Below are 24,027 nucleotides of genomic sequence, written 5' to 3'. Positions count from 1 at the left end.
ATGATTTATAATTCTATTATGGAGACTGTGTTAAGCTTCTCATAAGCTTCACACTACATCTTTTCCCACTACTGATATCTCCAACACCATAGGGTCTTCCAAATCTTATGCCAGGCAGCAGGACTGCTTACACCACAGCCTGGACCTATTGCAGATCTCTTTCCTGCACTGGGTCCCACTCAAAGGTGGCAACCTTCTATGTCACCTAATAAATGGACCAGTTCAATATTCCTAGGTGAGAAATGTATTCTTTTCTAGAATCAGAGATGTCCACCATGCATGTGCTTCAATTTCTGTGGTAAGGGAATCAGGATGCATGCTTTTTTTTTTTTTTTTTTTTTTTTTTACTTTGGAGGGGATATCCTGGCATATTCCTGACCACTGGACCCTAAAAACATCACTGAAGTTTTCTTCATTGGAATCCTAAAATTTCACTAAAAATTCAAGCAGGTCTTTGAAACTTTGCAGTTTATCTCTCACACCCTCTGGAGCACATGTGCATTATCGAGGCTTTCAGAGTACTAGCCATCTCTTGTTTGACTTACCTGATCAGCATTATTAATGTAATGGATCACTGTGATGTTCTGTGGGATGACCAAGCAGGCCAGATCTCTTTGGAATACACTATGATGAAAGGCAGGAGACTTAACATAGCCCTAAGGCAAAACTAAATGAACACTATCTTCCCTGCGTGAATGCAACTGTCTCTGACCTCTGATTGGGATGGAAAAGATTGCATTTGCCACATCAGTGGCTACACATCATGTTCCTGCTCTACCAATGATATTTGTCTAGCACAGAAGCTGCAAACAGGGCTACTGGTAAAGTCTGCTGTAGTCTACGATCATTCTCCGGGATCCATCTAGTTTCCTCAGGGATAAGAGTGGTATATTTAACAGAGGTATGATAGGAATCACCATCCTTGCATCCTTTAGATCTTTAATGGTGGTGCTAATCTCTGCCACTCTCCCCTCATCCCACAGAATGTGATCTTGTTTTTTTTAATTTAATATCTTGGTTGGGAAAAGGGGGAAGTTTCAGACATTTCCACCTGTCCTTCCCCACTATGAGAACCCTTACCCCAAATGACAAGTATCCAATGTGGAAATTACTCCAACTACCAGTTATATACCAGGTATATTCCTGGGGACTATGGAAATGACCACTGAGTAGTTTGTAGATCCAGTGGGCCCACTGTGAGCCAGACTTTAACCAGGATTCCATTTATCACCTGGTCCCAAGATGCCCCCACTCTAATTGGAGTGCCTTGAAGATGCTTTGGGGCTCCAGATATCCAAGTAAACTCAGAACCTGTGTCCAAGAATCCTGAGTATTCCCCTTTTCCCATGTATCCCAAGAAAGTTCCTCCATGTCTATGAATTCTTTATTATCTATAGTCTTACGTTTCAGCCCCTTTGATCAAGCACCTCAAAATCCAATCTCTGGGGTATGCTCCTTTCTCATGACACTGCATGCTAGCTAATTCTTAAGAGTTCTTTCTGTGTATAATCTCTTTCCTGCCTTATCTGGCCTAGCACTTTTCCAGTTGGGTTACCCTAGGATTTAACCTTAGTTATGGCCTAGTAGCTAGGAGAGGCGATAAGGGCAGCTCCTGAGGAGGGCACCTATTGCCTTGAAGGGGAGGGGCTTCTGCAACACCTTCCAGCACAGGGGAAGGGTGGACTACCTTGCAAATTCCTAGGGTTCAGGGGAACCTGCAGAGCCAACACCTTCAGGGAAATCTATCCAGATAGTGCCATTACACATTCCAGGGCCTCAGATTTCCCCAACCTGTGCCTTGACTTTGTCATAGCAGACCTGCCTTAACTGATCATTTATTCATCTCTGGAGCTCTTCAACTTTAGCTCTTAGACCCTCTAACTGCCACTTAACAAGGTCCGCTCTTCCACTGCAACAGATGAAGACCTTTCAATAAACTACCAGAGACACACTCTGGTCCTCACATTTATTCTTTAACTGCTTGTTAATGGGCATACAGTTTCTTACTATCCTCTCTGTAGAGTGTTAATACAACATAGCTGTAACCAGACAACTAAACTATGTTTGAAGGCATTACTTGCCCCATATCTTTCAAATGCTTGGATCATCATACCTGTAAAGATATTCCACTCCACTGTGAAGTTTTTCCAAGTGACCTCAGTTGAGATCTTTAAGATTAGGACCACCACCGTGTGCCAGGGACTATCCACATTGCACATACCACTCAAAAAGCGTCTTGTTGCCATCCGGATGGTGAATACACCATCCCAGTGCCCCATCTTGCTGCTTACTTTATCAGACCACTCCTGACATCACTTGCATTAATTTGAGTCCTCTCAGAAACAGATGCCAAGGTGGAATTAGATGTGCAAGTACTTACTGGAGAAACGTCTGTGAGGGAAAAGAGACAGAGCCAGGGGAGCCTAGGAGAGCCATCCCAGCATGACGAAGGACTGATCTCTGCAGGGGAGAGAGAGAAGGAAAGATGGTTGGGTAGGAAAAGTCTTAGACTCTCTCTCTCGGCTGTGGTTCTAAGAAAGTTTCAGCAAAGCAAATGGGGAGTCTTTGAGGCTCATCTCACAGAAATGTATCTGCCTTAATATCCCTGCCATGCTTAATCAGTGGCTATGAGCAACTAGTTGGGAAGCAGGGCCTCATACAAATGTAATAGTCAATGCACAATGCAGTACAGGTGGGCCATCAGTCAATTATGTCCCCCGTGGTAGGAAATCTGAGAAGCGTATTTACATAGCTGCCATAGATATATGGTCCCTGACTTAGGAACTTGTGATGCTACTCCAGTGGCATACCACTTCCCAGCCAAGCATTCTCCCTTTAATTAATGATGTACTAGTGTGTTTCCACCTCCACTCCCACAGGGCTGGCTCCCAAATTCAAGACTGGTCTCTCATCATTGTATTATAAGCCGACTCTCAAAGACTCCTAGGTTACCCAAAACTTTCCCCAAATTTTAACCTTTCTTCAGCTTATACTAGATGGGAAAATATGTTGAATATTAGTTAGCTCCTTTGCTAAAAGATCCCATTCGTTTTTCCTAATAATTCCAAAGCTCACCTATAATCTTCCAGATGACTGGAATAAATGGCTGAATAACACTTTGAAGTACTGACATGTTTCTCCTCTATTCTGTACTCACCCAAATGCTTAATTTGAACCACTAAAATATCTTTCCTCCCCACCCTGCACAGTTAAGCATGAAACACTCACTGCAGACTCCAAAACAGAAGTTGCAAATACTAGACTATTGGGCGAAAATAAAATGCCTTTGGTCTAAGCAGAAGAAAGGAAGAGTCAGGTATACATTTGGCAAGTGAGTGCGCCTACTCCTGGAGACCAGACAAAAGATACTCTGCGCTGGAGATGAAGAGAAGGCAGGACCTCAGAGTAGTGTGAGGTCATTTAATGTAGGCATCATTAACCCCTTCTGGAATTACAGACCAAAAATAAATCACAACATCATAGGTGATATTCAGTGATGTGTCAGCAAAGAAAAGCTTTGTTATATTTATTATATCCTATTTAACAGAACAGAGATTTAATATATTTACCAGAAATTATTAAATGAAAATTTAAAGATTTAGAGGAAACATCTAGAACATTCATTTTAGTAAGAGTCTTCATTACTCCACAGTTCTAGAACAGTGAGACAAAGCTTGTATCCAGCATTAGACTCATTTTTAAAATCTAATAAATATTGACACACTTGATAAATTAAAACAGACTACTTCACTATGTCAAGTACTATAACTCACATAAATATAAACTTACATTGAAGCGAACCTAACATCCTCATTCATGTTCATCACAACACTTTATGCAGCATAAATTGCAGTGTAAACAAGTAAATGTCTCATTTTACAATGATTTAAATTGTATAAGCTAAACTTTGAAGCTTTACCCAAGAATTTAGCAGCCTGAAAATTTGCCCAGTGCATTCCAAAGAAGTTGCATGACCCTCGCTGCCAGGGGACCTTTGGACACTGCATGGCAAGCAGGGCCCATTCACTCAGGCAATGTGTCCTTCAACTGGAAACAGATGGATTTGGTAAACAGTCACAAGAACATGTTACCACAAACCCTATTCTGTTCTAGGCTCATGAAGTAGTTAACTTATAACTAGAAGAAGAAACAAAATTATGAATTATTTTACAATCCTTACATCTTGTACCATTTCATGAGAATTCTGTATTATTGCCACTCTGTAATGCCATTGTAAGAGAAACGAGGAGGCTCACCTTCTCAGTACCCTCAAAAATAATGGATGTCACTGTTATCATCCTGGATAAAAAAGGAGGACCTTTACCTCAAGGAAAGAAGCAAGGAGTGCACGTGGAGCTTGATTAAGGGAAAACCTTTTGTCTCCTCCCTCCCACACTTTCAGTTCCAGCCTTTGATACAATTTAGGGAGAGAGACTGCATCAGCAAAAAGCAGAAGAACTTATGGAGGTACTAGATGATTACTGCTAATATTGAGGAGAAAATAAAGGAACTTCACTGAAAAACACTTCTAAATTATTTTCAGAGTTCTGAATCTCGCATTTACTGATATAAAAATAATGTATCTAATTAAAGGCCTGGAAAGGAGAATGTCTCCTCTGATCTTTATCCAGAAATTTCCCTAAAATACTCCACATTATAATATAGACTGCATAAATTTACTAACTTTCCCTAGGATAAAAAGATGGCTTAAATAACTATTAAACACCCAAAATAATTGTTGCTATGTAAATGGTAGGTCTTTATCATAATTGAGAAATTTAGAAAAAGTGAGGAAGCCAAAAATAATTTAAATGAATCCAAATTTAACTTAAAACAATTAAATCTATATGAAGGGATGAATAAAGCAGTGGATGCAGACTCATTAATAAAAGGGAAAAGTTGGCAATTTTAAATGCATGCAATTATACTGATATGCTAATTTAAATTTTATGTAAAATATTAATTTGAATGAGTATGGAATAAGTATTCATTCTAAAAATAACACTTGTAAGCATATAATAACAATATTTAACTAAAATTTTTATTAATTTGCAAAGAAACACTACTAATTGATAAAGAACATAGTTTTTTCTATTCAACTATTAAAGTTCCAACAAAACACATCAAAATTAACATATAATTATGATTCAATTTAAAGTTCCATCTTTAAACTCTTCATAATCTTCTTTGGTAAACAGATCCAAAAATAGGTTAACCCTAAATAAAAGATGACAAAATTGAATCTTGTCAATACAAAATGTCATAATCAGTAGTCACTGAAAAATTTTAACATTTCTAAAACTGCAAAGCAACAGTTAGCCACTCTGCCTTTACTGTTTTGATTTTTACTTTCTCTAGTTGACCATAAAAAGCTTCTGATGGACTCAGTGTGTAACTCATATTTTCTTCTCCACTCCAACTCCTGCCAATACCCTTGGTGACTTCAACAGCCCCAATTACAAGAACTGTGCCACAAGAAAGACTATATCACAGGCCTTCACCTCCAGGCCGCTTCAGCCACTCACAAGCAAAGTCATTGCTTAGATGGTCACTGTCATCACTTGGAACTTCTACTTTACTTCTAAGTGCCGGAACTCCTAAAATGTTCCCAGCTGATATACATATACTTCTATACCCCTACTTTTTTGTACCCCTATACTCTCACTGAACAAGTTCACTGTCCTCCTTTAAACTGTTGATCCCTTGATCTCCCACAAGCTTCATTTGTATCCCCCCAAACCCACAATCATTTCTCTCATTACTCCTAATTAAGCCCCTAGAATCCCTCTTCGAGGGACTGAGACTTCCTCTTCATCCTAGACGTTGCCTGACATTCTGTTCTCAGTCCTCTCCTCTCCCTCCACCCCCGCATTGAGGTTTCATCTGCATCTACTGCTAGAACTACATATGACCTTTAAGCAGTATAGATATCACACTGGATCTGATATGACACTTCCAATTGCTTACAATTTTCAGCTGAATACCTATTGTCTAAAATTGTACGTGCCAAAATAAAACTCAGTAGCTTCACAAAACCAGTTCTTTCTCTTGACTTCCTTATTTCTTATCTGCTCATTCTCAAACCTTAGTATCATCTCTCATATTGCCCTATATCTAGTCATTTGTATCCTCTCCACTCTCATTAAGTGCATTTCACTTTTCCCTTGGACTGCTGTTGCAATCCCTAGATTTTCTTGTTCACCTCTTGTCTTGCCTCTATTCCAAACCTTTTTATAAAATGACACTGGATTCTTTCTAAAATGCAGATCTGATCAACCCACTGCTTTAAAATGTTCTATACTGATGATATAAAAGATATTTGTGTAGTTTCTAATTATCTTTCCATAAAATACTTATTAATTACAAAAGGAAAAATAGTAACTATATACAGTGGAGAAATGGACATCTTAACCAATAGATCAAAGTTAACATCCTCAATAAGGGATAAATGAAAATCACATGACTCCAGACATGATGTTCTGAGAAGGAAGTAACATTACTTATATAATGTTCCAGCCAAAAATGCAAAATATGAATCAAATCATGGGAGGTATCAGCAAGTCCAGAGGGATAGTCTGAAAAATAATTGGCCTGCATTCTTCAAAAATGTCAATGTCATAAAAGACAAAGAAAGGTTGAAGAACTGTTACAGATTAAAGAAGACTAAAGAGACATGACAATTAAATATGATACATGACACTGGACCAGACCTGCTATCAGGAAATAAATCCCATTAAAGACATTATTGGCACAAGAAAAAACAGGAATATAAACTATAGATTACATAAAAGTTTTATACCAATGTTAAATTTCCTGAATTTGATAACTGTAGTGTAGTTATAAAAAAGATATCCTGGTTCTTAGGATATACACACTAAAGTATTAAGGGGCAATACTTGATACACATAACACACAGAGAAAGAGAGAGAGGGAGTAGGATAATGATAAAGCAGAGTGGCAAGATGTAAAAATCGGTGAACCCAGGTAACGGGTATTCTGGAGGTCTTTGTATTCTTCTTGTGATTTTTATGTACATTTGAAATCATTTGGAATAAAGGGTTAAGAAAATGTTCCATGTTTCTTCATTGCCTACTAAACTGAGTACATATCCTTGGCCAAGTATCCATGTGAGACCATTTGAAATACGGTCTCAGTACATTGTATACCTTTCTTCACTATGACTACCTTAAACAAGTTTTAATCAAGCTGTATATTCCTAAACATTTTCTGTGACTCCATGAATTTTCTCATGTCCATGTCTTAAAGTATACTCCCTTCCCCCACATTCCCACTTATAAAAGTCTAATTTCTCTTTTCCAAAGCCCATCTTACTTACCTTTTCTACTACTTTCCAAACCCCACCAAACTGGGTGTAACCTATTCCTAAGAATTGAATGAGCCCAGATGATGAGTAAATCAGGGCACAATTGAAAAAAAAAAAGTGGGGGGATGACATGCTCAGTTTAAACCATGTGGCATTTAAAAGTAACTGTAGAACAGCCTAAAGAAATTCAGAGGCACATGACCAGAGGTCAGAAGTAGGATAGAGATTTAAGGGTCATACACCCAGAAAGAGTAACTGAAGTTATAAAATGGGTGAGTTATCTCAGAATAAATATGTAAAGAGACAGCAGGACCAACAATTACTCCTAGGGAAGCATTTGTTATTAGATGGTAGCAAAAGGGACAAATAAAAAATACATAGAAAATATGGTCAGAAAGGTAGAAAGAGAACCATGACATAGTCTTCAGGATAATAAGAAGAAAAATTTGAACAAGTAGTAGTAAAACAATATTAAATGTGGCAGCATGTTCAAAAAGAAAAGAGAACTAAGCAGAGATATGAAAAAGAAAAAACACAAAGCTTGGACCATAGAGAGAGTAGTTTCAATAGCATTGTGAATATGAGGTCCAAATGAAGCTTATTAAATTTCAACAAATATTTCAACAGGCTAGAATTAGCAATGGGTATACACTAAAGGTTGGAGATGGTAGGATGTAAAGGGGAAGGAAAAAGTCTGTACCTTTTAATTGTTATCTAAGTGGATTCTTACCAGAAGATGACAAGAAGATTCATCTTGTGTAATTTGAATCTAGGAACAACATAAAATATAAAGAAAATTCAAGTTGGTCTCTGGCATTGGCTTTCCCATTAATAAATATATAATAAGGAACAAGAATTATAGTACATTTTTAAAATATAATTATTAGTTTCTATAATCAGTTTTAAAATTGTAATAAAAATAATGAATTACAAGGATACCTTTCATTTATAAGAGGCTATTTCTGGAAAACACAGCACATTATTTTAAATTGCTAAATAATCCTTACAAGATCACCTGATATTTAATAGAAGGCCTATTGCTGAGGCACAAAAGAACCCGACAAGTTCAAGGTAATGGCCAGAGCAAAATTAGATGTGATCTAGTATGTTTATTAGAGTAATTGGATCTGGATTAACACTCAGAACAATGTCCAGGGTTTTTGCACATTTCTCTGCCTGTTCAAACATCTTTGTCACCTAAGAAACCACTGACAACTTTTTTCCTCTTAATGCCCTCTGCCTCATTCTCCTTCTTAATTGGATAAGAAAAATAAAAGAGTATCACTAATGTGAACATTAGTTCATATGCCATTATTGCAAACAATTTATGCTATTATGGATGCAATATTACAATAACAGTAATGAGTTTCCAGTGTTACACTGCTTACAAAATGGCATTGTTTTAATTATCTTACAAAAATATTCTTCACAAAATCAAATTCTGCAGATTTACTGACTGTCAAAATAAAAGTTGTCCTTGAGTGACTGTACTAAAAACTTATAGAAGCATTCAGCATGGTAATATATGTATTAGGACATGCATGTAAAGTAAAGAAAATGCCTTATGATTTAGCAATTCATGTTAATAAATTTTATCCAACTTAATTGTTTGAGAATCCAGAACTTCCAATTACTTTAATAAAATACTAGATCACATCTAATTTTGCTCTGGCCACAATATCAACTCACTGATGCAGCTTAAAACATGGTTTAATTTACGAATTGTTTTCCAGGAATGAAATAATGACATCAAGGCCATAACTCAAGGGCAGATTTTGCTAAATGCATTAAATTGGACTGAAGCATCATGAAAAGGAAGTGACTGTATGAAGCAAAACAGAATTTATACTTTTATAATACAATTAAAATGTTTTTCTTCATCAATATGGATGAGTTTTGTAATCTGTATTAAAAATTTGGCATTTAAAACAAAAGTTGGCATTAAAATTCAAATTTAATAGACAAGCGTGTTCCCTTGGCTCAGTCAGTTCCAGTAAACATTCACCTTCTGCACTCTTCCACTCACACATACACCTGTGGTCTACTCTACACTTAATGCTTTACAACGCTTTGACTTTTCATTACAATGAACAGTGATAATACGGTAGCCTTTTTTCTATAGCTCTATACATTGAATGTGACAATTCGGAAAACTACTGGTCTAATGAAATCCAAAGGTAACTAAACTATTAGAGAAGCCAGTTCTCTTTAATACAATGAAAATTGTGTTAACTTACTTTCACTAGGTAATTGTTGGCATTTCAGCCTAAGTCTGTATTTTTCATTTTCTTCAAGCATTTTAGAAATGACTTTGTACACTCCATTCCATACTGAAACCTTAAAAAGGTAAGCACAGTTAAGGAACACTGGGCAGAGAATCTGGACTATATTGTGATGTAGGCAATTGGGAGTAAGCCAACTGTGTTGCATGCCAGTTTGATATTATCATTATAAAGCAATATTATACTTAGAGATCTAAAAATTAAACATGATTGTTTTCCCATATTCAGTGAATTCTCTGATATCTTTTCCCAACTTCCTAGCATTTCCTCTCTGCAGTATTTAAATTAACTGTCCTGGACGAAGGCAATGTCTTTCAAAGGCAATATCTAGTAAGTCCTATGGTTTCAACATACTCAATTTTGTTTTGAAAAGTAGTAAAAATAGTGAATTTCTATTCCTATGTCTATGTCTAAACCACTGGACAATGATATGATTCTTAATGTATTTTATTCTAGTTAATAATTAAACATTTCTCCTAGGACATACCAAAGCAAACTTACTAGAGAACATGAATATACTAGAATAGGAAGAATGGAGACTATAGAAGCAAACAGATAGATCTAGGCTCAAATTCTGGCTTCACCACTTAACCAGTTGCTTGACATTGGGCAAGTGTTTTAATCTCATCTAGGAATAACTTCAAATATTGGATTATTAGAATTAATGAAAAATATAGGTAAAGCACTTACCCCAGTGTCTGGCACAAAGTAGTTACAGGTAAATATTGGCTATTGCCCAAGAGGAATTGGCTCTTAGAAGAAAAATTTCTTAGTATAGTGGGAAGATTAAATGCTCACTCAAAATACACTTGCTGCAAGGATTAGTCACTTTGAATGCTATTTTATACTATACATGTATTAGAAATCAAACTCAAAGCTCAGAAATAATATAATTTTATGTGTCATTATCAACTAACAATTTCTTTAAACGGAAGTGTAAAATATATAGTGGTAAACAAAGATTAGTAGAGTAACTGATCTTGAATATGTTTAATTAATTTTATTTATTTATTTATTTTTGGCTGAGTTGGGTCTTCATTGCTGCGCGCGGTCTTTCTCTAATTGCCGCGAGTGGGGGCTACTCTTTGTTGCGGTGCGCAGGCTTCTCATTGCGGTGGCTTCTCTTGTTGCAAAGCATGGGCTCTAGGCACACGGGCTTCAGTAGCTGTGGCTCGCGGGCTCTAGAGCGCAGGCTCAGTAGTTGTGACGCACGGGCTTAGTTGCTCCGCGGCATGTGGGATCTTCCTGGACCAGGGCTGGAACCCGTGTCCCCTGCATTGCAGGCGGATTCTTAGCCACTGAGCCACCAGGGAAATCCCTTGAATATGTTTAAAACACTCAAAGTTACCATGACATTTGGACAGCCAGACATGAAAATGGTTCAGCATAAAGTTTCATGCTTGTCAGCTTTCCTGCTAGAAACTTGTACACCCCTTGCCTTTAAAAGAGCAATGTGACACCAATATAGATACCTTTTTCTTTTCTGTGAAATCCATGATTTTCTTATGTAACACTATCTGAGTTTGTTATATTCTATGGAACATATATTTTCATGCTTTGAAAAAGCTCACAGTCAGCTACATTTTGATTAAAATGTGTTTTATATCTTCAAACACTGGAAGGACTATTCTTTATGGTTAATAAATATTTCCAAACCTAGTTTCATTACTGCTAAATTAATTCTATTTTCTCATCTCAGTAAATTAAATTTTTCAAAAGATGGCACTATTTTTAATGTCTTGAGTATCTTCACACGTTTGTATTTAGACAGGTTAATCTAAAATTCAAAATATCACTCATTCCCCTTTACAATAATATACATTTTTCTTTTTCTTCATTATTTTGGAAGCTTCATTCAAAGGTATGGGGAAGTCAAACTTTTTAGCTAAATTCTTCTGGGTCAAACCTAATTAAAAAAAAAAAAAAAAAAAAGAGCCACAAGGTAAAATATCAAGGTCAGCACAGACTTTAAAGGATTCACTATCCTGAGAATTGACAATTATAAATGTCTCTTGAGCTCTCTTTGGGGATTTTTACACTTGTTGGTATATTTCAGATCACTAGATAATACCAGTTTACCAATTAGCTAATACTATATTGGAAAAAAATAAAACAAGAAAACTAAGGATAAACTACCTTGGCGGTGCCTAGGAGATCTCCCTTTTCTGATTTGAAAGGTGAGCCCCCAAAAGGTCAGCAACAGATCTTGTTCTTTACCCCTCCCAGTCTTTGCACATGCTACACACCTGCCAGGCAAATGTCTACCTGCTCTTCAAGACTCAGCCCACACATCACCTCCTCTCTACAGCCTTCCCTCAATCACCCACAGCCCCACAAACAGCACTGGTTCCAGGAACAGGTTCCAGGGACACTTTGTTCACAGAACTCAGCACACTTTTATAGCATGTGTTTATACTGTTTCTTCCACTAGGCTGTGACCTCCTGGAGGGGCAGTGTCACTGTGTGCCTTATTCATCTTTCTATCTATGCTACCAGACACAGAGTAGGTACTAATAAAGGTTTGTCAGAGTGATAAGCTTCCTGACTCTACTCACTAAACCATGCTGCCTTCCCAAATATTAACTGTGAGAAGAAAACCTAAGGGATTGTGTGTCCAAAGACAAACCCGTACAACAATGAGCATGTGTTCCCTGAAAGCCTTTATATTTGGTCTCCTTTCGTCTCTAACACTCCATACGTACCCCAACCCTTCCCCACCTCATTCCTGCCCTACCACCACTCTATACCTGGCTTTCTTCTACTCCTCTAATATTTAGCTTTCCAGGGGTGAAGGGCCTTCTCTGATTTCACAAAGCACCCTATGCTCAGTTATCACAGGAATTATCACATTGTTTACTTGAGGAATATGTTCTATTCTTCATTAGAGGTCCAGTACTGTATAAATTAGATACACAGTAAATATGCTGTTTGCTGAGTGAAATAGAGTATGTTCTAAAACGGCATGTCCCTATTTAAAGTGATGAAGCAGAAAAAGCTACAACCAAGATTACTCTACCCAGCAAGGATCTCATTCAGATTTGATGGAGAAATTAAAATCTTTACAGACAAGCAAAAGCTAAGAGAATTCAGCACCACCAAACCAGCTTTACAACAAATGCTAAAGGAACTTCTCTAGGCAGGAAACACAAGAGAAGGAATAGACCTACAATAACAAACCCAAAACAATTAAGAAAATGGTAATAGGAACATACATATCAATAACTACTTTAAATGTAAATGGATTAAATGCTCCCACCAAAAGACACAGACTGGCTGAATGGATACAAAAACAAGACCCATATATATGCTGTCTACAAGAGACCCACAGCAGACCTAGGGACACATACAGACTGAAAGTGAGGGGATGGAAAAAGATATTCCATGAAAATGGAAATCAAAAGAAAGTTGGAGTAGCAATTCTCGTATCAGACAAAATAGACTTTAAAACAAAGACTATTACAAGAGACAAAGAAGGACACTACATAATGATCAAGGGATCAATCCAAGAAGAAGATATAACATTGTAAATATTTATGCACCCAACATAGGAGCACCTCAATACATAAGGCAAATACTAACAGCCATAAAAGGGGAAATCGACAGTAACACAATCATAGTAGGGGACTTTAACACCCCACTTTCACCAATGGACAGATCATCCAAAATGAAAATAAATAAGGAAACACAAGTTTTAAATGATACATTAAACAAGATGGACTTAATTGATATTTATAGGACATTCCATCCAAAAACAACAGAATACACTTTCTTCTCAAGTGCTCATGGAACATTCTCCAGGATAGATCATATCTTGGGTCACAAATCAAGCCTTGGTAAATTTAAGAAAACTGAAATCGTATCAAGTATCTTTCCCGACCACAATGCTATGAGACTAGATATCAGTTACAGGAAAAAATCTGTAAAAAATACAAACACATGGAGGCTAAATCATACACTACTTAATAACCAAGAGATCACTGAAGAAATCAAAGAGGAAATCAAAAAATACCTAGAAACAAATGTCAATGAAAACACGACGACCCAAAACCTATGGGATGCAGCAAAAGCAGTTCTAAGAGGGAAGCTTATAGCAGTACAATCCTACCTTAAGAAATAAGAAACATCTCAAATAAACAACCTAACCTTACACCTAAAGCAATTAGAGAAAGAAGAACAAAAAAACCCCAAATTAGCAGAAGGAAAGAAATCATAAAGATCAGATCAGAAATAAATGAAAAAGAAATGAAGGAAATGATAGCAAAGATCAATAAAACTAAAAGCTGGTTCTTTGAGAAGATAAACTAAATTGATAAACCATTAGCCAGACTCATCAAGAAAAAAAAGGAGAAGACTCAAATCAATAGAATTAGAAATGAAAAAGGAGAAGTAACAACTGACACTGCAAAACTACAAAGGATCATGAGAGATTACTACAAGCAGCTATATGCCAATAAAATGGACAACCTGGAAGAAATGGACAAATTCTTAGAAATGCACAACCTTCTGAGACTGAACCAGGAAGAAACAGAAAATATGAACAGACCAATCACAAGCACTGAAATTGAAACTGTGATTAAAAATCTTCCAACAAACAAAAGCCAAGGACCACATGGCTTCACAGGTGAATTCTATCAAACATTTAGAGAAGAGCTAACACCTATCCTTCTCAAACTCTTCCAAAATATAGCAGAGGGAGGAACACTCCCAAACTCATTCTACGAGGCCACCATCACCCTGATACCAAAACCAGACAAAGATGTCACAAAGAAAGAAAACTACAGGCCAATATCACTGATGAACATAGATGCAAAAATCCTCCACAAAATACTAGCAAACAGAATCCAACAGCACATTAAAAGGATCATACACCATGATCAACTGGGGTTTATCCCAGAAATGCAAGGATTCTTCAATATACGCAAATCAGTCAACGTGATACACATTAACAAATTGAAGGAGAAAAACCATATTATCATCTCAATAGATGCAGAGAAAGCTTTCGACAAAATTCAACACCCATTTATGATAAAAGCCCTGCAGAAAGTAGGCACAGAGGGAACTTACCTCAACATAATAAAGGCCATATACGACAAACCCTCAGCCAACATCATTCTCAATGGTGAAAAACTGAAACCATTTCCACTAAGATCAGGAACAAGACAAGGTTGCCCACTCTCACCACTGTTATTCAACATAGTTTTGGAAGTGTTAGCCACAGCAATCAGAGAAGAAAAAGAAATAAAAGGAACACAAATCAGAAAAGAAGAAGTAAAGCTATCACTATTTGCAGATGACATGATACTATACATAGAGAATCCTAAAGATGCTACCAGAAAACTACTAGAGCTAATCAGTGAATTTGGTAAAGTAGCAGGATACAAAATTAATGCACAGAAATCTCTTGCATTCCTATACACTAACAATGAAAGATCTGAAAGTGAAATTAAGAAAACACTCCCATTTACCATTGCAACAAAAAGAATAAAATATCTAGGAATAAACCTACCTAAGGAGACAAAAGACCTGTATGCAGAAAATTATAAGACACTGATGAAAGAAATTAAAGATGATACAAACAGATGGAGAGATATACCATGTTTTTGGATTGGAAGAATCAACATTGTGAAAATGACTCTACTACCCAAAGCAATCTACAGATTCAACGCAACCCCTGTCAAACTACCACTGGCATTTTTCACAGAACTAGAACAAAAAATTTCACAATTTGTATGGAAACACAAAAGACCCCGAATAGCCAAAGCAATCTTGAGAAAGAAAAACGGAGCTGGAGGAATCAGGCTCCCTGACTTCAGACTATACTACAAAGCTACAGTAATCAAGACAGTATGGTACTGGCACAAAAGCAGAAATATAGATCAATGGAACAGGGTAGAAAGCCCAGAGATAAACCAACACACATATGGTCACCTTATCTTTGATAAAGGAGGCAAGAATATACAATGGAGAAAAGACAGCCTCTTCAATAAGTGGTGCTGGGAAAACTGGACAGCTACATGTAAACGAATGAAATTAGAACACTCCCTAATGCCATACACAAAAATAAACTCAAAATGGATTAAAGACCTAAATGTTAAGGCCAGACACTATCAAACTCTTAGAGGAAAACATAGGCAGAACACTCTATGACATAAATCACAGCAAGATCTTTTTTGATCCACCTCCTAGAGAAATGGAAATAAAAACAAAAATAAACAAATGGGACCTAATGAAACTTAAAAGCTTTTGCACAGCAAAGGAAACCATAAACAAGATGAAAAGACAACCCTCAGAATGGGAGAAAATATGTGCAAATGAAGCAACTGACAAAGGATTAATCTCCAAAATTTACAAGCAGCTCATGCAGCTCAATATCAAAAAAACAAACAACCCAATCCAACAATGGGCAGAAGACCTAAATAGACATTTCTCCAAAGAAGATATACAGATTACCAACAAACACATTAAAGAATGCTCAACATCTTTAATCATTAGAGAAATGCAAATCAAAACTACAATGAGATATCTCACACCAGTCAGAATGGCCATCATCAAAAAACCTACAAACAATAAATGCTGGAGAGGGTGTGGAGAAAAGGGAACCCTCTTGCACTGTTGGTGGGAATGTAAATTGATACAGCCACTCTGGAGAACAGTATGGAGGTTCCTTAAAAAACTAAAAATAGAACTACCATACGACCCAGCAATCTCCCTACTGGGCATATACCCTGAGAAAACCATAATTCAAAAAGAGTCATGTACCAAAATGTTCATTGCAGCTCTATTTACAATAGCCAGGACATGGGAGCAGCCTAAGTGTCCATCATCGGATGAATGGATAAAGAAGATGTGGCACATATATACAATGGAATATTACTCAGCCATAAAAAGAAACGAAATTGAGTTATTTGTAGTGAGATGGATGGACCTAGAGTCTGTCATACAGAGTGAAGTAAGTCAGAAAGAGAAAAACAAATACCATATGCTAACACATATATATGGAATCTAAAAAACAAAAACAAAAAAAGGTCACGAATAACCTAGGGGCAAGACGGGAATAAAGACGCAGACCTACTAGAGAATGGACTTGAGGATATGGGGAGGGGGAAGGGTAAGCTGGGACAAAGTGAGAGAGTGGCATGGACATATATACACTACCAAACATAAAATAGATAGCTAGTGGGAAGCAGCCGCGTAGCACAGTAAGATCAGCTCGGTGCTTTGTGACCACCTAGAGGGGTGGGATAGGGAGGGTGTGAGGGAGGGAGATACAAGAGGGAAGAGATATGGGGATATGTGTATATGTATAACTGATTCACTTTGTTATAAAGCAGAAACTAACACACCGTTGTAAAGGAATTATACTCCAATAGAGATGATAAAAAAATTAAAAATTTTTTAAAAATAAATAAAATGGCATGTCCCAATTTGTGAGAAACATGCCACTGATTCTGAGTGGGGCACAGACATAGCACTAAAGAATATTAACTCGCATGGTGAGAAACTCATTCCCTTTCAAATTCTTTTTCAATCTTCTGATTACAGCTAGGAGAAAGTCTGAGTTTGGAACTAGTGTGTCATTAAGACTTTTCTAAGACTTGCTAATTTCTCTTTATGACTGCAGCAACCTCCAGCAGACAACCTATTTGGCTAGAATTTAATAATATTGCTTTACCTTTATTAGATTGTTTTTAATTAATTTCTATTTGTGGAAAATGATACATGTTTTCCACTGAGGTAATGATGTAAAGTGTTCTAAAAAGAAAATTAGTTGGAAGGAAAAAATGCACCTATTTAAATAAATACATTAAGTAAATGATAGTGCAGATGATGTGCAGATATAACATAGGAAAATAATTTAAGTTTGGGAAACTCTGCTCTTCATATACCCATATGTATCCTTCCCTCTAAGTACCTACAACCTTTGGAATACTATACCTGCATCACCTCCAAATGTTTTCTGTTTGTTAGTCTTACATAACCTAGACATATACTCCTTGAGGTCAAGATAGGAGCCATCACGTCTCTCTGTATTAGTTGGGAATATAAAATATGTCAAGGAGTATAGCAGATGGGAAAAAGAAAAAAGGCAAAATTATTTCTTCCACTTATTTTGTGTACTTTACTGAGGCTATGGCTCCAGTGTATACCATAGATTTTTGTCCCAGCTTATGCTTCAAATCTGTCTCTCCTCCTCTTTCCACACACTCTGACCCAGTCAAAATATACTTCTTCTTCCCAAATCACTATCCATCCTTGATCCATACTCAGTGCTTCACTAACATGTTTTTCCTACCTGTAATCCCCTCCTATCTCAGGAACATGTGTAAATCTCATGGAGCTACTTCCACCACCATGAAGCCTTCCTTGATTCCTTCATCCCCAAATTATTCACCACCTCCAAAGCATTTATTTGTACCTCCACAACAGCATTCATCATCCTCTACTATATATAAATTATGGGGATGTCTCTCAAGTTCTGTGAGAACAGGGAACCAGCTTGATATATTAGTCTTATTTGAAACATTAGAAGAGTTACCTGACTTGGTTGCCCCTGGATTTCTAAACTATAAGACATCCCACAAACGGCTTAAAAGCTTATCTTCCAGAAGTGTCTGTATCTCTGATAACTCGACTCCACCATTCAAAAATCTGCAGTGACTATAAAATTAGAGTCCCCGAGGCATTCCACAATGTGGTCCAAAACTAATTTTTCATTCATTCAATAAATATTTAGTGTATGCACTATGCGCTAGACACTGGGCTGATCACCTCCTCTTCCCTTAAGCCATTTCTGCTGAGTGTGCCAACATATACTGGGCACCAACTCTACACCAAACACTGTGCTAGGCATTCTGCATGCATTACTTCATTTAATCTTCACAGTAACTCATTAAGGTAGGAACTATTATCCGCATCTTACAGAAAGGGAAACTGCACATCAGAATAGTTAACTAACTTGGCCAATATTACACTGCTAGTAAATGAGAAAGCCAAGATTATGACTTTCTGACTTCAAAGCCAATGCTCTTGATAATATCCACTGTCCCACTAGCAATTTCTCCATTCATTACCTTGATTTCTTCCTTCTATGTCTCCCTTTTCCTGAACTACCAAAGCCCTTCTAAATTGTCTCTCTTACAGCACTGATGCCTACTAGCTTATACTTCCATTATTCACATTATTCATGTATAAGTCCCTTGAGAATAAAATATTTGTCTGATCTATCTGTGTCACTAGCACCTGACCTAGTGTCTACAGTATGGTAGGTGTTAAATAAATGTTACTGAATGGATAAATAATTCACCTTTGTTTCCAACAGAGAGCCAGACAAAAGCATGCAATGAATGTCCACTTAATGTTAATACTAAATACATCCAAGAATGAGTAAAATCATTAAGCACTTAGTGGTTTTACTCATTTTACTTAATGAGTAAAATCATTAAGCACTTAAGCACTTTCTGGCTTGATTGAAATGTAAGTCTACCTCAGGACCTCCTTCCCTTGACTCTGTTCTTGGTTCCACAAGCACAGCAGAGTGGTCACCAAAGTTAATGGCTCCATCATCCACCCAGCTGCCCAGCACATAAACTTCAGACTTGGCCTCAACCCATCCTTCTCCCTCTTCCAGCCAGTCATCAATCCTGTCCATTCTGCCTCCATTGCCACTGTCTTACTTCAGGCCTTCTATCTTTCCACTTTATTACTGCCTCAAAACTGGTCTCTGGCCTCCAATCTCTCCCAGTCCCACTCCCTCCTCGTTATCCTCCCTCCAGCTCTGATCATGTCACCCCTGCCACAAAGGAATGGCAAAAAATTCCAAAATTTCAAGACCAAACTTCAAAACAAACTGCATTATTTTTTGTTTCCCAGAAGAGAAGCCAACTAGAGGAAAGCCATTCTAGGTCAGCACAAACCAGTTACAAGAGCAGAAAGCTGGTTTCACAATCTACGCTCTTTGCCGTCCTGTTATTTCTACCTGACTTATGTGGGGATCTCCAGCACTAATTCATGCATCCTTTCCCTTCCCCCATGAGCTTCTTCATCTGTTTTTCAATGTTCTTCATTTCCAATCCACTATCTTAGTGCTGGACTATTATTTGTCTCTTTGATCTGTTGGTGCTAATGCAATACCAGTTCCATTTTATTCTTTCCTCACTTCCTGCTCTCCCCCCTTTAAAGGTGAAGAGCTCACCACCACCACCACCATACTCTCTCCAATTCCCAGAGTAAATCTTTTAACTGTCTTTATTATTCAAAGGAGCTGGAAACCTAGTGCTAAAGTGTGTTATACTACCCCTAAATTTTTTAATCACCAGCACAGGGGTCAAAAAAACCTGAGTGCCTTTTAGCAATGGGACCTTTGGAGGAGCATGAAGTCTAAAATAGTGCCCCTGATGAAGGATCTCTGAAAAGCTTATTCTCAGGAGTCAATCAAGTTACACAGAGTACAGTTTTATACTTCCAAATTATCAAAGTAAGTTTAAGTAAGTTAAATTATCAAAGTAAAATTAAGTAAGTTCTGAAAGGATACCAAAAAAAATATTTATGTATTTTTCAACTTGAGCTTCAGTCTTGCCTGCCTCCAATGCGATCTCCCCTATACAGCATGAACTAAGTAAATCTGACCCTATTACTTCTCTTGTTCAAAACCTTTCAAGGCAGAACTTCTGGGTAGCTCTAGACCATGTGACGGGGTCGGGGTGGGGAGAAGCAGGGTATAGTAATCAACTTCCCAAAATTTCTCCCCAAACAACTTTACATTACAAAAATTCTACATAAAACCACACCCTCAGCATTACTTGAAGACAGAGAATGCTGAAAATGCAAAATAAATGTAAGTACAATGAGAAAAGTCATTACATCGTGGCACTATGATCCCATTTGCTCCAACCTCACCCTAAGCAGGGCTTTGTGGCCAGCAAGGAAGAGAAAGGAGGGACTCTAGAAAAGGTGGCTTCGGGAGAGCTGGAGCAACCAACAGCAAGATGAAATCCACCCTAACTCTGAAAATACTAGAAGATAACCAGGCAGATCACAGCACAGACTACAGGAAATAATTTCAATGTACGATTTAAAGGGCCAGACACCAAAAACGTGCACTTTAATGGGACTGATTTGGTTAAAGGGGCAAGTATGATTTAAAGGGATAAAAACAACTTAAAGGGACAGTCTTCCAATCTCTTGGCTTATGGAGGAGAAAAAGAACCAAAAGGAAAGCTCATAAATTAGGTCACAAAGAAAACATCAGTAACATCCATAAAGTGGAGACATTACAAACAACACTCTGATCACATGCAATAAAACTAGAGTTTACTAGGAAAAAAAAAAAGAAAAAGTCCTGGAAATTTTTGAAAAATTAAATCTATCAAGCAACTCTAGAGTGAAAGTGATAATACAAACTTAAATTACAAAAAAATATATTTTTAAATAGTGACAATAAAACCACTATATATTAGAATCAATGGGATTTAAAGTAGTGGTTAGAAGAAAACTCATTGCAGTAAACACATTTATCAATAAAAAGGAAGAAAAAAATTAATTAAATTTCTTGCTCAAAATAAAAGCACAGAAAGAACAAAGTAAACCAAAAGAAAGTACACATAAGGAAATAATGAAGTTTTATCTTTTATTATTTACCTTTATTATTGAGGAAGAGACTAGAAAAACAAAATACCTAATTAACAAATCAAAATCCTGTGTTTTTAAAAAAATTAACAAAACACTGGTGAACCTGATCAAGGACAAGGAAGAAAGCACATACATCAAAAAAAAAAAAAAATGAAAAGGGGGAAATAACCATTGAAACACAAGGAATTTTGAAAAATCATAAGACACTACTTTGCAGACCTCTATGCAAATAAATTTGGAAACCTAGATGAAATGGATAATTTCCTAGGAAAATACAGATTACCAAAATTGACCCATTAGAGTTGGAAAGTGTAAAGAGACCAATTTCCATAGAAGATACAGAAAAAGTTATTAAGGAAGTATCCCACAAAAAGCACTAGACCTAGATGGTTTCACAGAAGAATTCTACCAAATCTTCAAACACCAGACAGTCTCAATGTTCTATAAATTATTCCAGAGCACTGAAAAGGAAGGAAAAGTTCCTAATTCCTTTTATGAACTAAGTATAACCTGATACCTAAACCAGATGAAGTACAAAGAAAGAAAAACTACCCTGTCTCAAATTCCAATGCAAAAATCCTAAACAAATTATTAGCAAAGAGAGTCTAACATTATATTAAGAAAAAAGTACATCATAACCAAGTGGGATTTATTTCAGGAATGCAAAGTTGGTTCAGTCTTAGGAAATCCATTTGTATCATACACCATGTTAATAAATCTAAGGAAAAAATATTATCTCCATAGATTTAGGAAAGCCTTTGACAAAATTCAACACCCATTCTTAGTAAAAGCATTGAATAAAATTAAAATTGAAGAATACATTTTAATGTTTTAAACATACACCCCCTTAGTCTTAAAGCCAATACCTTATTTAATGGGGAAATACTAGAGGGATTTCCCCTAAGATCAGGAACAAGGCAAGAATGCTCACTATCTCCACTATTATTCAACATTCTATTCATGGTATTAACCAGTGCAATTAGACAAAAAAAAAAAAAAAAAAAAATCAATTTGCAGGCATAAAAATGGGTTAAAAAGAAATAAAATTATCTCTATTTACAAATAATATGATAGTATACCTGGAAAATCATGAGCATTAATGACAAAACTAACTCAAATAATAAATGAATTCAGTGAAGTACTAGGATCAAAAATTAACGTACAAAAATCAACAGGCTAAGTGAAAGAAGCCAGTCACAAAAGCGCCAATATTGTGTGATTCCATTTATATGAAATAGGCAGAATAGGCAAATCCAGAAATTTGCAAATTTGCAAATTTGGTATTTTCCAAATTTGCCTATTGTCCAGGATAGGCAAATCTATGGCGACAGAAAGTAGTTTAGTGCTTGTTTAGGGCTGGGGTTGGGGGCAGTGAGGGGGCATGGTGACTGACTAGTCGCTAATGGGTACAGGGTTTGTTTGAGGGGGTAATAAAAATGTTCTAAATTGATTTTGATGATGGTTGCACAACACTGTAAAAAAAACATTGAATTGCCCGTTTTAAATGGGTAAACTGAGCGGATTGTAAATTACGTCTCAATAAACTTTTTTTTTTTTTTTTTTAAGCATAGGTAGAGGGATGGGCCCTCAAAAAGAGGTAGGACTTTTCCAGGTGATGGAAATGTTCTAGATCCTGATTCTGGTGGTGTATTACCAGGTGTATAACTTTGTCAAATCTCCTGAAAGTTGTTGGGTTTGTTTGTTTGTTTGTTTTAATCAAGAGGCTTTATATACACAAACAATGAACATCTGGAGGACATTACGGAAGAGGAAACCCCATTTACAACACAGAGAAGATCAAATACCTAGGAATAAATTTAACAAGATACATGAAAAACCGATAGAAGGAAAAATTTTAAATATAAAACATTCCTGAAAGACACAAAAGTAGAGTGAAAATGGAAAGACATCCTCCCCCCTCTTTTCAAAGAGGAAGTGACATCATTAAAGATGTCGGTTCTCCTCAGGCTAACTTATAAATTCAATGAGTCCTGAAAGGAATATGGACACACACGCCAAGGCCCCCATCATTCTGAGGGACTTCAGTGGCTCCGTCCAAGAGCCTCCCCTCTCCGATTCGGATCTCGGGCTGAACTCAAATGACCTTCGCTTGCACTTCAGCGCCCTCTCGGGGCAACACCGAAGCGCAGGTCGGGCTTGTCTCTCAGGCCCCCGGACGGACAGGAGGGCCGCCCACTGCCCGCGGCCAGGCGGGGGCTGGGCGCGGCGGCCGCTGAGCGACACTACGAGCCCGGAGCGGCCCACCGGGAGGGAGGCTGACCGGAAGCTGACAGGGAGGCCGCGAGCTGAGAAGCCGACCGCCCTGAGACTCGGACCTCAGGCAGGACGGCTGCCGAGGAGGACGGAAAGGCGGGCTGACCAGTCGGCACCCTCCACAGGCCGGGGGCCCCCTCCCGAATCCCCGCCCGCCAGGCCCTTCGCGCCACCTGCTTGTGCCTCCTGCCGAGGCCGGCTCCGCGAGCTCGACGCCCGCGCCGGAGAGGAGGCCGCGGGGGCCCTGGGCGGGGAGCCGGGGCACAGCTCCCCGCCGCCCGCGGCCCCCGGCACAGCCGCCCGCGGCTCCTCCCGGCTGCGGCCGGCCCCGAGCCCGGGGCTACACGGACCCTGAGCCCGGCGGCCGCCCAGCTGAAGGACGGCGCCGCACTGGTGCGAGCCGAAGCGAGCCACGTAGACGAAGCGCACCCGGTCCCGCCTCTGCTCCCGGCCCGCCGCCACCATCGCTGCCTTCTAAGCGCAACCGCCGCGCGGTGCCCTCAGTGGCCAGCCCAGCGC

General features: G+C 37.9%; 1 protein-coding gene across 2 annotated transcripts; it reads right to left on the bottom strand.

Moving 5' to 3' along the window:
- Positions 1-2,377: 2,377 nt before the first annotated feature.
- C2H5orf47 (chromosome 2 C5orf47 homolog) lies at positions 2,378-23,976 on the bottom strand. 2 transcript variants are annotated; one of them, XM_057541237.1, is made up of 5 exons: positions 23,682-23,973; positions 11,427-11,512; positions 9,562-9,661; positions 8,055-8,093; positions 2,378-2,460 (listed from the first exon to the last, which is right to left on the bottom strand). In XM_057541237.1, exons 1-4 carry the CDS (start codon positions 23,971-23,973, stop codon positions 8,074-8,076), a joined length of 498 nt encoding a protein of 165 aa, XP_057397220.1. In that variant the 3' UTR covers positions 2,378-2,460; positions 8,055-8,073. The 2 variants fall into 2 exon arrangements, with proteins under 2 accessions (XP_057397220.1, XP_057397221.1); XM_057541238.1 differs by lacking the exon at positions 2,378-2,460 and adding an exon at positions 5,120-5,217 and having other exon boundaries at positions 23,682-23,976.
- Positions 23,977-24,027: the final 51 nt, after the last annotated feature.

The sequence above is a fragment of the Balaenoptera acutorostrata genome, chromosome 2 (genome assembly GCF_949987535.1).
Source record: "Balaenoptera acutorostrata chromosome 2, mBalAcu1.1, whole genome shotgun sequence".
NCBI classification, from domain to species: domain Eukaryota; kingdom Metazoa; phylum Chordata; class Mammalia; order Artiodactyla; family Balaenopteridae; genus Balaenoptera; species Balaenoptera acutorostrata.
Note: the sequence above shows the minus strand (reverse complement) of the source record. Positions and strands in the feature narration are given on the sequence as shown.

Coding starts and splice junctions, on each gene's coding strand:
- C2H5orf47 (XM_057541238.1), bottom strand. CDS start 23,973: ATGGTGGCGGCGGGCCGGGAGCAGAGGCGGGACCGGGTGCGCTTCGTC. Junction 11,513..23,681: donor TCGGCAGGAGGCACAAGCAG/GTGGCGCGAAGG, acceptor TTTTTTAATTAG/GTTTGACCCAGAAGAATTTA. Junction 8,094..9,561: donor CCAACAATTACCTAGTGAAA/GTAAGTTAACAC, acceptor TGTTGTTCCTAG/ATTCAAATTACACAAGATGA.